Source organism: Meles meles, chromosome 10 (assembly GCF_922984935.1).
Source record: "Meles meles chromosome 10, mMelMel3.1 paternal haplotype, whole genome shotgun sequence".
Lineage (NCBI taxonomy): Eukaryota > Metazoa > Chordata > Mammalia > Carnivora > Mustelidae > Meles > Meles meles.
Genome location: NC_060075.1, coordinates 3133781 through 3148649, shown reverse-complemented (window position 1 = coordinate 3148649; position 14869 = coordinate 3133781). Strand labels below are relative to the sequence as shown.

Here is a 14869-nt window from a genome sequence, read left to right as displayed (position 1 = left end):
GGGTTTGGTTGATGAAAAACCATCAAGTAAAATCTTGTCCATCCTTATCCGATCAATCCTCATGAACTCAAAAGCGCAGATCTGTATGACGGGATCCCATGACTCCCTGGGGATTCCAAGTCACCATCCCAGTGATGAACGGAGTACTAAGTGATCCACGCAGATCATTCGGATGCTGGATTCCAATTTTACTACCTAACGAATTTGCTAAAAGGATTCAGACACTGTCAAAGGTCCTCCTGAACTCACTTTTCTCTCTACCACGGACCCATCCCTGCCCATAATGAGTTCTGCTCCTAGATAAAACTCTAGGGGCTGGGCCACTTTCCAGACCACACGGCCAAGGGACGCCTGCTCACCTCTGCCTGTGCCTTCTACCACGTAGCTGGGTGCTTCTCCACAGGCTCTCCAGTCCCTCTCCCCACCCCTCTGGTGACCACACCTGCGTCTGCTCAGTCCAGAACCTGAGATCCATAGGGACCCCTAAGGCTGCATGATGGCCACCAGAACCATCAGCAGTCCCGTGTCCCTGTCCAGCATCCTTGCCCTCCTCCTCTCCCAGGTCACAGGCAGGACCGAGGGGACCGCACAAGGCCATGCACAACTACCTGTCACAAACTGGTGCTCCACACCTCCGCCCGGGGTGCTGCTCCCCTCCAGTGACAACAACCAGCGGCACCTGATTTCATCCTTGGTTTCTGAAGACAATATCCTTCTCCCCAGACCACCTCTAGTCTCTTTTCTTCCCAAATCTTCACTGCACACTACCTACGGCTCTCTTTCTGGTTACGTGCCTTTCTACCTTCTTCTACAAGAAGCTAATATCCTCCCCTTCATGCCACATGTCCATGGCCCCCCACTTGGGTAGCAGATCAACACCCCAACTCAATGTGCTTCAAGCCGACTTCACCATCTTCCCTGAGAAGCGCAGAGGAGCACGGCGGGCACCGCCTCTTCCTCCTTCGCCCCAAGGACACCCAAGCCACCAAGGCCTGCTGCTCCCTGTCTGGGCCTCGTGTGCACAGCGCCATCCAGGATCAAGTTCTCTGCCTCAAGTCCAAGACCGCGCCCCTCCCTCCCGCCCAAACTCCCATCCTCTCCCACCCGCCCGTCTCCTGCCACTGCTCCCAGATCAGCTGCACCTATGGGACGGTAAGGATTTTAATTGTTTGCTTTCCTGTGTTTTCTGAACGTCCTAATGCAAATACATGTAATGCAAAACTAAATATGTAAGAAAAAAGGAAAGCAACAGCCTACTGGCTACTTGAGAGAGCTCAAACGCCAACATTTGGTTTCAGCTGCCGTGTTCCCCACCATCTACCCTCCTGCACCGCAAGGACGTGCCTTGTTCCCCGGCGCCCTCCTCCTCGCTCCTTCTATGTGGCTCTACCACAAACACACCTGCCTTCCCCATTCCTGCTCTATTTCCGCCCACTCTTTCAGCCCCTCGGGTCTGACATCTCCCCTCCCCACAGGCTTCCCCTCCTCCGCCGTCCACACTCAGGCCTGCGCTTGTGAACTCACAGACATCAGGGCCGGGGGATTCTGCACAGCAGACAGCAGGTCCTGTGTGTACCATAACCTTTACGTTAGGTGTCCAAAATAAGATCTGCTACATTATAACCTTTGTTAAATATAATTTTTTTTCTAAGACTGAAAGTGTTCTCTATTGGTAAACTGAGTATTTCATGATGTCTGATTACCAAATTTAAAACCGTGAAATCGGGGTCCCTGGGTGGCTCAGTGGGTTAAGCCTCTGCCTTCGGCCCAGGTCATGATCTCTGGGTCCTGGGATCGAGCCCCACATCGGGCTTTCTGCTCAGCGGGGAGCGTGCTTCCCCCCACCCCCGCCTGCCTCTCTGCCGGCTTGTGATCTCTGTCAAATAAATAAAATATTTTAAAAAAATAAATAAAACCCTGAAATCATCTTACACTCACATATTTTTACTTTTCTTATTTCCCCAACTCAGGTCTGCTAAATACCATGTCACTGTGATCTCAGTCCCTGAAAATACCTTGGGACTCCCTGCCCCAGCTTCTTCCTCTTTTCATTCAACTTGAACCCACTGGATAGCGGGCTCCAAATCTCCGAGCCCACAAATCCAATAAATGAAAATAAAATTAAATGCAAAATTCACATTTTAGCCAAAATACACTGTGTTTATGCATTAAGGAAAAATAATAATGTCTTCATTTAGAAAACGTGCCTGGTATGTATTGTACGTTTGGAACATACAGAGAAGTATAAGGGAACGATGAAACTCACACAGAGCCACAGCCCTGGTCATTAAAAGGTTTTCATTTTGGCCAACTTCAAAAACCATTATGGTTATATATATTTATAGCACAGATGTGAAAAACACTGAAAAATACAAGTATTGACAAAATCCTGTTCTTAAGAGGAAAAAAAGCCAAGATCTCAAGGATTCCTATCAAATGAATGTAGCAAAAACAATAAAATTTATAATTTTAAAGAACATCAGGAATTTACAAGAGATACAAATAAAAACAAAGCAGCCCTCCCTGAATCTGGCTACAGCATGGCCAGGGCAAGACGGAACGGAGACAGGGTGGCCACTGGCACGAGAGGGTCACCTGGCTTCAGGACTCCCCGTGGCAGGGACAGGACTTGTAGCTCACCTAACGCCTCTGACAGGCCCTTTCCTCAAGGCTGCCACAGGGACGGGGCCACGCTGCTCCTCACCAGGGTCACGGTGGGAGCGGGTCTGCAAGGCAGCACTGCCCCCACCCCCTCCCTGTCCTCATGCCAACCACACTGCCCCACGCAATTTCCAAGTGAGCTCCAACAGCACCGGCTGGGCTGGTTATGGCGGCTTTTTACAGTTCGAGGGTTTTCCAGCTGGCGGTGCAGGGGACAGAAAACAACTTAAAAATACTGAATATTCACTTTCCCGCTTTCAAATTCCCACTGCTGGCGTTTTGGTCCCTCTTTTCATACTTCTATATTTTACTCGGTGACCAAGTAAAACACATACTGTTAATGGCCTCCTCCCCTCACCCCACTGAAAGCCTTTCCCTTCTCCTCCTCTATTTTCATAAATCCTAATTCAAACCTGGCTCTGTAGTTAGGCTGTCCTGTAAGTGCACAGAACAGGTTTCTGAACCATTTCCAAACTCAGGATGATCTCATTTTTTCCCCAGGTTCACGCCAGCCTACGTAACGCTCTGCTGAACACCTTTATCCATCAATCTGCCCTCATCTCTTACCAGTTCAGGATAAAATTCTAAACCTAAGAGACCCATGAGGAAAATAACAGGAGAATTTTAGGGCTCCTGATTGAAAAACTTCTGTGGAAAACAGCCGCACGGACGTGCACTCGCCCGCAGGGAGGGGAGCCCGTCTGCGGGAGAGCGGCCCCGGACGCTGGTCACAAGCGGGAGAGTGGTCAGTCTCACCTTGGTGCTAGGAAGACGTTCACATTGTTATTTGTAATTCCTCTTTATAAAAAGTTGTGAGTTCATTTCTCTGTCTTATCTACTGAGGTTTTATTTTTCTTATTGATCTAAATTGAGCCCTTTACTAAAGAAATTATTTGCCTTTATGACTGAGTTTTCCTTGTCATCTTAAATAATTTCATTTTTCCTAGTTTTTCCTATTCAAATTCTGTATCTTTGTAATTCTTTGGATTAGAAAGACCATTTTTACCCATTAAAACTTCCTATCTTAAAGACTAAGCATAAATACTTAAATAACTATAAATGGGTCATAAGGTTACACCCAATACGCAGCTTAGGAAAGAGCGTCTTTAAAACTGGCTCACCAATGGGCCGCAAATCCAATCTTAGACAAACTCGGAACCGTTACATGTGAATAACACGAGACGGCTGTAGCCACACTTACCTGGGAGAGGCAGGCAGTGATTCCAAAAAAAATCTGACAGGACTCTGGAGAGAAACCATTTACTCTGTGCGATCGTTATTAAGATTCCAATGAGATGAGATCAGAGCACCCCGCGGCTCGCTCAGACACCCCACCCGCCCCACGCCCGCCCTCCCACCGCCCCGTGCAGCAGAGACTCGGCTGTCTCAGAGCAGGACAGGCGGAGGACAAAGGAGCGGCTGAGAGAACGGAGGAACGGGGCGGCTGAGGGAAGCCGCGTCAGATCCCGTGTCACCGGCGACACCGAGGATCACGCGGGGACAGTACCCTCGCAGGGAGAACCTGCGCCCTGAGAGCCAGCTCACCCGCCACACCAACACACGCACACACACGCACACACACGGCCACTATCCTAAAGGCAGATGCCGTCCCGGGACGCGCCACTGGAACGTGCGCGGGATGGCGGAGGACCGTCCCCAGGCGAACCCGAGCTCCCGTCTTGTCACACCCACTAACTGCATGCACTTGGGCCCAACCAGCTCTGCGCTCCTGTTTCCCCTTTGTGAACATGAGTTAAAAATATCCTTATCATCCCTCCTGGTTCTCCAGCTCTGAGTTTGAAAATTCACTCGCGATTAAAATTCACTCAGAAGAGCTTCCCGCGTGCCAGACGTGGGGCGCCGGGCGGATGCCGCCGACCCGGCCCCTGGGTGTCCGCAGCTACCGTCTACCAGAGCGCACAGGACGCCGGAGGACTCCGGAGTGTCTACCATTCGAAACGGCTTAGAGCATTACTTGGTTCTTCCTACAGGAGAAGAGGGTACCCCCTGAGATCAGCGGATTAAGAAAAACCGACCAGACCGAAACTCCGCCGCCGTCTCCTCCAAGGCCCTGCGGAGCAGCCGGAGCGGGAGCGGAGCCCGTCTGACCACGCTGCGCCCCGCAGCCCCCGACATCGTGCCCTCAGCCCCGCTATCCACGATCGCTTCCAACCTCCTACCCTCCCGTCAAGGATTTCCTGCTTCCAAACACTTGGGGGAACACGAACAAAGGCAAATCCAGTGCTGCCCGACGGTCTGCAGGCTTCCCCTGCCGTCCCTTCCAGCTGCTCCGGAACAGGCCAGTAACAGCTCCGGGGGAATGACAGCTTCTGAAGACCGACCCTGACCCAGGATCCAGGGCAGAAAGAACGAACCTCTGGTCTTCAAAATCACCCCGCCCTTTCCCAGGCTTCCCCCCGCCCCTGCTGCCCCCGCGCTGATAGACACTACACCAACTCCCAAGAAACCAGAAGAATGAAAACAGAAATGGATTTCCCTTAACTCTTTGGACGATGAGGAATCTTAGAACTTTTAAGCTGGAGATGCTGAAGTCCGGCACATCCCCCACGAACTGCTTTCTAAGGGAGGTTTCTGCTTATTTGACGTCACCCGTAAATATTTAACACAAGAAGATTCCCTCCGCCTGCGCCAGCTCAGTACATAAAGCTGCACTCACGGGAACCTCCCGGCAGCGCTGCCCGAGTCCGCGACTTTCACATCACCGGGCGGCACCAGGTCCCTCCACCAGCAGGTCCCGCCTGCCGGGACTCTCCGCGCAGCCCCTTGCGGCCAGAGGGCGACAGAAGCCATGTAGCGCGGGACGCGGGCAGCAGCCTGGCGTCTCCCACAGGTGGGGAGGAAGGGGCTCGGGAGCCGGACTCAAGAAATGAGGCGAGGGACCCCGGCATGGGAGGCAGCTCCTCGAAGGCAGCGACGAGGGCTTCGTGACCTCTCCAGTTTTCGTACCAGCCCGCGGCAGGTGTCGACCTTTTACCCAGTGTCACCAAAAAGAACACCAGTCCATGAACTGAGAGTGTTCTGCTATTCTCTTCCCCTAGCTATCCTTCCAATAACTCGTGACCGGGTTCAGGCAGACTTGCAATTTGAGCAACATTCCACCTAACGAGACGTCACAAAGACGGTCTGTTCCAGAGACAAGAAAACCGAGGTCCAGAGAAGCAGACTGCCGGAGACCACAAAGCCCAGTCCCAGAATGAGAGCGCGTGCCCCCAGGTTCCAGCCCAGAGATGTTCCCCCACAGCCGGTGCCCCCCCTCCAGAGGTGAGGGCAAGGACCGGGTACATAAAACCGGATGCAGAATGGAAAACAGGAGGGACAGAGAACGCACACACAAGAACTGCCCTAACTAAGGAACCCACCTGGTTACCACGTCAGTCTTAAACCCAGAGTCCCTCCTCCCTTCCCCAAAAAGGATACGGCAGAAGAGCTCCACACTGAGCGGACAAAGTCACCCAAGACGGCTGAAAAAGAAAACATGAACTCAAGTCAAAAAATATTTTCAACTTATCATCAAAATGACATGATTTCCTCAGCACTGGTCCTAGAAATTAAAAGTTGTTATAACAATTATAAAGCACCTAGGTCATGAGCAGTCAAGTAAAAAATATCAAAGATTAGTCATTAATGCCCGAGGCGAAAAGCTGAATTAGAGAATGAAGCACTGCCAGGTATTTTAAAAATTTTTAGAGGAATTAAATTCCAGGTGTACACATTTACTGCTGCGTAAGCGTCTAGGCCAGCTGGAAGCGGTCCTCACAACTGGAAGGACAGGGACAGCCATCCCCACCCCCTCCCTGTCCCAGTATATCGGCCGCTCCTGGCTCCCATCTTCAATCCTAAATCCAAGTGTAAATTCATGAGTGTTTTCAGTAAATCCCTATAGATACTACATTTGCAAACCACGAAAAGTCTCTGGTCATTTTTTACAACTTTCAAAATTCAGATTATAAAACCTTAGCTTATTACTACCTTTTGGGCTAATTTATATTTTTTAAAAATTACCTTACATGTCTACGTTTAATTTTAAGTTACATTAAACTATGTAACACCCCATTTAGCCGGCTGAAAAGTCCAGAAACTTCCACCCACTGAAATGTACATACGTATGATTTATTCACGCACCAATCTGTTCACCTAGTACTCGTCGAGAACCTACTCTGTGCTGGAGACAGCGCGAGGCACCGCGGACAGATTGGGAAGGGAGGCACGTGCTCTCCGCTCTCCTGCATCTCGTGCCCCTGCCTCATGACCACCCCCCACCCCGCCTTCCAGCCTGGTCATGCAGACTCAAAAGGACTTCAGAGAGCCAGATCCCCGTCCGCAGTGTTCCAGCCTGTGTGTAACAGCGTGTCTTCTGTGAACAGGGTGTCGGAATACTGGGTAGTTTAAGAAAGAAAATGAAGACTGGCAGCACTTGGGACGGTTCTCGCATGACGATGGGGGGCTTCGGCCGAGCACGCTCGCGTGCGATCGGGTGCGCTGCGCTGGAGTCCAGCACTTCACGTTTCTCACCCGCCTCAGGCCAGTGTGTCTTCGCATTTTCTGATAATCCGGGGCAAGCTTCAGGGAAGTGGAAGGGGGCTGGCCGGCTTCAGGAACCGCTACTGGCTCTGACTCTTGTACAATCAACATCACGCCGCAGGCCGAGCTTTCTCCTCCGCAGTAACGCCCAGAGCCCCGCCGAGACCTTGGCTGCATGGCTCAGCACCAGGCTGCTTTCCAGAAACCAGCATTTCTACTTATCCCCTCGCCTAGAGTGCCGGGGGGATTTTCAGAGCCCAGGGCGACGCACTGTGATAGGGTTTGAGCAGGTGAAGGCGGGACTTTTCTTGAGGACCGTGAGAGAGGTGCCTTCGAACGGAGGAGTGTGACCACAGAAGGAAGCAGACACTCTGGAAAGCCACCCGTTCCCGACCATCATGCAGCAGACACCCTGGGAAGTGTCCCTTTGTGAACTTGGGAGAGGTGGCAAGTACAGGCCTGTTTAAGGACTCAGGCTAGTCATGACGTCCATGCACAGCAGACCTGCCCTTGGACCCGCATTCAGAGGGCTCCAGGTAAGATAACCCCACGTCAGTAGGAAACACCAACATAACAGAGCAGATATGGAGAACTAGAAAAGCAGAGTAACGAGGAGTTATTTATCCCAAAGGCCAACAACAATACATACAAATACACCCACTGTGAACTGCCATAATCAACATGTCCAATGATGCCCTACGGCCATTAAGAAAAATATTTCCGTTAAAAAAATTATTCTGTAGGGCGCCTGGGTGGCTTGGTGGGTTAAGGCCACTGCCTTCGGCTCAGGTCATGATCCCGGGGTCCTGGGATCGAGCCCCGCATCGGGCTCTCTGCTCGGCGGGGAGCCTGCTTCCTTCTCTCTCTCTGCCTGCCTCTCTGCCTAGTTGTGATTTCTGTCAAATAAATAAAATATTAAAAAAAAAAATTATTCTGTAGGTTCTGGTGCCTGAAGATGCAAGTTGTAAACATCTGTACTATTCAAATACGTAAATGACAAGCCATCACCGTGCATTAGGATGCCTTATTTTTAAAACGCATTTGTCAAATTTAGTAAGTCAAAGGCCAAGGGACCTGCCTCCATCAGCTGAGCTCAGACGAAGCACCTGACGGTCCAGCAGCATCGTCTGGGGGTGCACACAAAATGCTGGGTCAGCGCCGACAAATCCCACCCTCCTGGCATGTGGCGCTATAGGCCCCAGACAGGACAGGCCCTGCCACAAATCCCAAGCAGCCTGGAGCTGGGAGGCAGACGCAAGGAGTGTGCCCGGGGCCTCATTTCAAGCTACCACAGCCAGTGCGGACACGCGGGATGGGGGCCTATGAAACGAGATTGACGCAACAGCGATAATCATAGAAGCTGCGTAATAGGTATTTTATGCAGCCTTGTTACAGCCTGACTCTTGCAGAAATACAACATGTGAAGAGAAGAAGACTGCTGTTTTAGCTCAGCACTCTAGCCAGGACTGATCACCATGGTGAAATGCCACCTCCCAGCCGGCAACCCCACCCGCGAGCTCCAGGGACGGGACCTCTGCGGCAGTGACTGCACACGGGACCAGTCCCCGCAGCTCACCTCCTGCCCCCATCGTCCATGGACCTGTGCCCAGGGATCTACACACTGAAATACACGTTATTTATTTTCTTTTGTTTCTCCTTTACATTCCAGTTTGGGAAATTTATACGTAACATGTACATTCAGGTTTTAAATTATGGAACGTTCTCTCGCATATAAATAAAGCGATACTCTCTGACACATGAAGGAATTTCACATATAAGTAAAATGATATTACAAAGCGCTTGCTGCGAAAACGAGATTTATGAACCACTGCTCTAAATGGTCTGCAACAGCCACCCGCGCGCGGACGTTTGATACTGAAGCTGCCCTTTTGAGCTCGCTGTCCAACCGCACGATCCAGGTGAAGTCACCGTCATGAGACAAAGGGCTCCAGGCTGCTGAGGGAGCGGAGATCTGGTCCCCACAGCTAAGGAAGAATGGAGGCAAACCAGAGACCAAAGCAGGGTCCCAGGGAGGGAAGTGCTCCTGTCACAAGCCCCTCTCGCCGAGGGGAGTCCGGTGAAGCAAGCAGTGGCCCTGCTGGCGTTCGGCTGCACGAAGAAGCTGGTCTCGGCGAAACAAGGAGTCTAGGGCAGGATCGTGACCGCCGCATGTCATCGCTGCACATTAAGTCACTCTGAATGACACAGCTGTCCCTGGAGAGTCTGGTTTCTGAGAATCTTCTCATGAGACAAATCAGCACTCAGGTTCATTTTCAAAAATCAGGTTTCTAAGCCTGCAAGGCGGTTTCAGACCCTGGGTACTGACGAGCTGCAGACTTCCCGGGGCCAGCCAGCTTCTTGGCACCCCAGTCTAACGTACTGGCTCTTTCCTAACTCCTAGCCTCTCTTGTTATTAAACCATGATAATTCTCATACTGACTTTTAGGCAAAGTACTTGACAGCATAAAGGAAAAAGCGGTAGTGGAACTGAACTACTTTAAAACAAATGTGTTAACACCTGGGATCAGAAAATAATTGAAGGACCAACACCACGAAATGACATCTCAAAACATGCATTTAACATCAGTCAACTCGACCATGAGGAGCACGAAAACAGTAGAGTGTATAGACCAACAAACTCCGAACAAGTCACCCACCAGCTGAGGCCCCCACCTTCTAGAACAAACCACCCAGAGCCAGCTTGACAGCGGAACCAATGATGACCACCAGGTGGACAGAGGGACCCATGGTCATCATGACCACTGTCAGAGAGCAGTTAAACAGCACAGCAAATGGGTGACAGGACTTCCTCCAACATGTCCAGCTGGAAATTCAGGCTACTTGCCACAGCAGAGATGGATAGTGGTCCCTGGAGGAGTCCTGTGACAGGACTCTGCCTGCCTGGGAGCGAGCACAATTTCTCATGGGTCCCCAGTGCCCATCGCTGCAGGCTGACACACCCATTTCCAGGACGCATCCCTGGCGTAGAGAGCTCTGGGCAGGGAGGAACCGGGGCCACACCACAGCAGGTGCTCAGCGGACCGATCAGTTACCTGTGATGGACAGAAACGTGGCCATGGCAGGATTCCACGCAACGGGCCTTATGCTGCCGTAGGCTACCGCCGTGTGGGGAGAGCTCTGTCCACCTGGCAGCTTCCTACACGAAGCGGACTTCGGCAAACACTCTGAGTCACAGTGAGACTTTGCATCGATTTCAGGACACATGATGAAGCGTATAAAGTTAATGAGACTTACTACTGACCTTAACTACAGGTAAATCAAAGACTTCCCGAGCTTCTCCAACCTCAGGATTGTCCCCGTCTTCCGAAATTATGTGGGAGGCCAGTGCGTTGTAGGACACTTCCTTAGCTTTCCCAGCTTTGAGGAGCTGGATAACCTTCAAAAAAACCACACAAATTAAAATGAAAAACACCGCATTTCACTCTTGATTTACACAAACTGTTGTGAACAATGAAAATTCTAACAAAAACACACCATGTTCATCACACGGAATCAATAACCGTTTACTCTTGAGTCACGTGCCATCAGACATCGGATGACAGTGGAAAGCAGGAGACCCTGGTCCGCCAACCAAGGAAGCCTGCAGGCTGGGAGCCCGGTACTAGGTGGTGTCTCTGTCTTGAAAACAGAAGGTCTGACAGACGACACTTCAGAGCTGAGACGAGGCGTCCGGGGTCAAACTTCAAGGCTTAGGGACACGTGGTTTCACCGCAAATGGGAACGTTTCCAGAGGAGGACGACACAAGCAGAATCCCGACGAACTTAAGGAGTTAGTGAGACCAAAATGCAGGCGCTGCTGCAGACGAGCCTTCAACACGCCGGACACGTGACCCTCCAGACTGTCACGTGCTACGCAAAGCGTCTGCTTTTACTCTCATACAGAAACGTCTTCTGGAGCGACGCAAGGGCTTTAAGCTGGGAAACCGCACGACCGGATTTTACGGGAAGACTAGGGCCAGGGTAAGAAGAACGGACTGAGTCTGAGACAACGGCAGCCGCCCGGGGGAAAGCAGCAGGTAACTGACCCAAGGACTGTCCCTAGGGAAAGAAGGAAGCGAGAATGCACGAGACCCGGTGCCTGGGCAGGGGCAGGAGCAAGAGACAAAGTGCTGGGGACGCCCCAGCAGCATTCCGGCAGGAAGAGCGAGCGAGTGCGAGGTGGGAGCAAGAGAACTTCTTCAACGTGAGCACAGCCTTCCGACGCCGCCTGGAAGGCCGAGCAAGGGACATCGGTGGGACCTGGAAGCTGTGGGTCCCCACCAGCTGGGAGCCAATGGTGGCCCAAGCTCTGAGAGTGAAGTCCCCAGGCGCAGAGCGGTAAGTGAACTGGAGGCTAGTGAACTGCCAGAGACTCAGGGACAGATGCAGGAAAGGGCAGAGCCGGAGGAGCCCAGGCGTGCACCACACATGGCGGTGACCTGAGGCCCACGCAGCTCGGCTTCCCCCCAAGCTGGTAAACTTCCTCAGAATATTTTATTGAGCATCCAGAGACGGCAACTGGAGCTGACGCTAAGTGTTTGTTCGGTAAGTGAAAACCAATCCACACCAAATCCAACGGCTGTAGCCACAGGTCGCCGCCTCCCCTCACCTCCCAGCATCTTCAGTTTCCACACCCACTCAAGCTGACCCACAGAACAGGCACCCTCTCATCTCTCCGCCAGTCTGCATTTCCGACCCCAACGCCTTTTTCAGGCGGCTCGAGATCTCAGGCTCTCCCCTTCCACGCACGAACAACGAAGGTCCGCGGGTCCTCACGCGCGCTCACACAGGCACACGCGCTCACACGCATCTCCAGGCCCTTCTCTGCTTCCTCTTGCTGACAAATCGCGTGGAGCAACAGACCAACCTGCCTTCACTTCCTCAGTCCCGCTCCCTCTCCACCCACTGTTGCCGGCCCTTCCAGCAACTCTACTGCAATACTGATTCTTCACGGACAGAAAGACGCCCAAACCACAGATTCCCTCCCGTCTCACGCTACTGAGTCTGTCTTACTGGACTCCGCTCATGTCAGGGGGCAGCAGGTGGACTGCTTACCCTGGTCATCCCAAATATACGAACACCTCCGTTCCCCAGCACACACGTGCCGCACAAAGGACATGGTCTCACCCTCTTCTCAACTTCTGCTACAGCTCCGCACCCCGCCGAGAAGACGCCTCCTTTCAGAAAGCTCGGTGGTGCCGCTTCCTACGCACGGCAGCGAGGAAGCCTGTCCTCGCCGCTCCTGCCGCCCTACACCGGGCCTTCAGGTGTGCTCCCCACCCCACGGCAACGGGGGGGCGTCAAGCACAGCTGTCACGCTCCATTCATCTTCAGATCACATGGCCAGCCCTTAACAGGTACTAGATGTTCAACATACGTGAACTTTCGGAATCCGTATTTATAAGATTCAGGGAATCGATGTTCTGACTCTAAATCGTTCAGAAAATATACGGTTTCACATCGAAGTGGTTTGCCAAGGACATTTTAAGCACTTAGATTTGACTCATAGTTGAGCAAATATGGTTCCAATTCAACTTGTTCCAGGTTTTAAGTAACATTTGGTTCAAGTCCCTCTAAGAGCCAAAGTCCTAAAACGACACAGAGAGAGTAGGAAGGAGGTGGGGGAGAGGATGGATAGTGAAAGAGGGAAAGGATCGATACTGGAAAAATCGGCCAGTGCTGCCGGCGCGCAGCAGGACCGCTCTGGGTGCAACCCTGCGCAGCTTTAGATCCAAGGCTCACCTCACCTCATAGCTACAGCAGAAGAAGGATCCACCTTGGGGGTCACGCAAGCGAGCTAGTTAGTTTACTAAGATACCCGCAGACCAGCCCCTCGAAGGCCAAGACCAGTCCGCCGTCCACAGCTCCGTCCACGCCAGCCCACACCGCTTGAACACCTGTCTCCACTCTGCCGACTAAGGACGGGTCACCTGGCTCCGCCTTCCCTCGCCTCCATGCTCCCGGTCAGCACAGGAGACCCCCCAGGTAACTGTAACCGCACACCCTCCAGCGAACGGGACACTGAGAGGATTCACCCCAAAAAGACATTCAACTGTGACTCGCTTCCGAGCGGCAGGAGCACACAAGGACGCTCCAACAGGAGGGTTATTACACTCAGAAAAAACACAGTATCCTACGCAGAGCCGGCTAGGTGCTGGCAGGGACGGCGCTACCCGGGCGTCTCCCAGTTACCCTTTAACCCCATCAGGAAGATCAAAGAGGGGGTTCGCACACGGACGAGGCTGCACACCAGGGGCGGCTCACTGAGCCCCCAGCAGCGCGGCCCGGGTTCCTCGTGGAGCTCCACGCCCTCACCCCGTCCACTCTGGGAACCCAGACACACGGGGTGGGCAGCGACGAGGCCGCTCCCAGTCCGCATCTGCCCCAGAGCGGGGCGAAGCGGCGGCTGGTTGAGGACTTACCGCAGCGCCGGGACGCCGGTCCCCCACCAGGCGGAGGCCGGCGACAACCCATGCTGGGCCGGAGGCACGGCCCCCCACGCCCTCCCCTCCTCCCCGGGCAGAAAGTAGCCCCTCCGCGCCGTGCCCTCCCCGGAGCTCGCGCCCCAGGTGCGTCCCCGCTGACGGTCCCAGCGGAGCGCGACCCAGATCGCCGTCCCTCCCCTCAAGCTCCCCCACCTCGTGGGTCCTGAAGACCCCCTCCCCTCCCGCCCCCGGCCGCGGGTCTCGGAGACCACCCCGTTCCCCCCGCCCCAGCTGCCCCCACCCGCAGGTCCCCTGCCTCCCCTCCACAAGGTCCGGCAGACCACCCCCCAGGCCCGCGCCCCAGGTCCCTCCCGAAAGTACCCAGACCCCCTCCCCCCTCCCCAGGTCCCCGGCCTCTAGCGCGCCCTGTCCCCTCCGGCCACCGGCCTGCTCGGCGCCAGGTGGCCCGGCCTCCGCGCAGCCAGGCCGGCGGGGCGGCGGGGCCCGGGCGGCGGGACCCGGACGTTCTGCGCCCGGGCGCGCGCCCGCGGCGGGAGCGGGTACGGGTCGGGGACGCGGAGGGCTGCCGGCCGGCGGGCGGGGGCGGCGCGGTACCTGCGGGTCGATGTCGCCCACCGCGTAGTACTTGACCTCTCGGAACATCTCCTCGGGAACTTTGGGCGCCGGGTCCGACATGGTCGCGGCGGCCACAGGGCTCGGCGGCGGCTCCCGCCCCGCCCGGCGGGGCCCGCTCCCCAACGGCGCGGCCGGGGCCCGGTCCTGCGAGTCGGGCCCGCTCCCCCGCCCTCTGCGCCCCCGCCCGCGCCAAGCGGCCCGAGCGCGGGAGCCGCGCGCGCCCTACGGGACGCACCATCCCGCCGGCCGCCGAGGGGGAGCGCCGAGGAGCCGGCGGTCAGCCGGCGCCGCCCCCCGCTTCCACCGCGGCTCGCGGCCCCGAGGGCAGGGGCAGCGCGCAGCCCGCTCCGCAGACCCGGAGCCCGCGGCCGCCGCCTCCACGCGAGGGGGACCCCGGGGACGCGGAGAAACGAGCCCCCCCCTCGGTGCGGCCCAAGTGGGCCGGTCCCGGGAAAGAAGGGAACGCGGAGGCCCCTCCCGTCCGCACGCGCGGCCGCTCGAGCGGCGCAGGCGCGCGGCGGAGGGGGCGGGGCTTGAGGCCGGCCGGCCGGCCGGCGGCGGGGCCCCGAGGAGCTCACATCGCCGGCGGCTGCCGGACGGGACCC

General features: G+C 54.9%; 1 protein-coding gene across 1 annotated transcript in view; it reads right to left on the bottom strand.

Annotated features, from left to right (window-relative positions):
• The window catches only part of PAXIP1 (PAX interacting protein 1), a 47963-nt gene extending 33529 nt beyond the window's left edge, over window positions 1-14434 (bottom strand). The window contains 4 exon segments of the mRNA XM_046020052.1: window positions 3863-3926; window positions 6100-6143; window positions 10466-10600; window positions 14244-14434. Coding sequence (XP_045876008.1) covers window positions 3863-3926; window positions 6100-6143; window positions 10466-10600; window positions 14244-14324 — 324 coding nt within the window. The 5' untranslated portion in view covers window positions 14325-14434.
• Window positions 14435-14869: the final 435 nt, after the last annotated feature.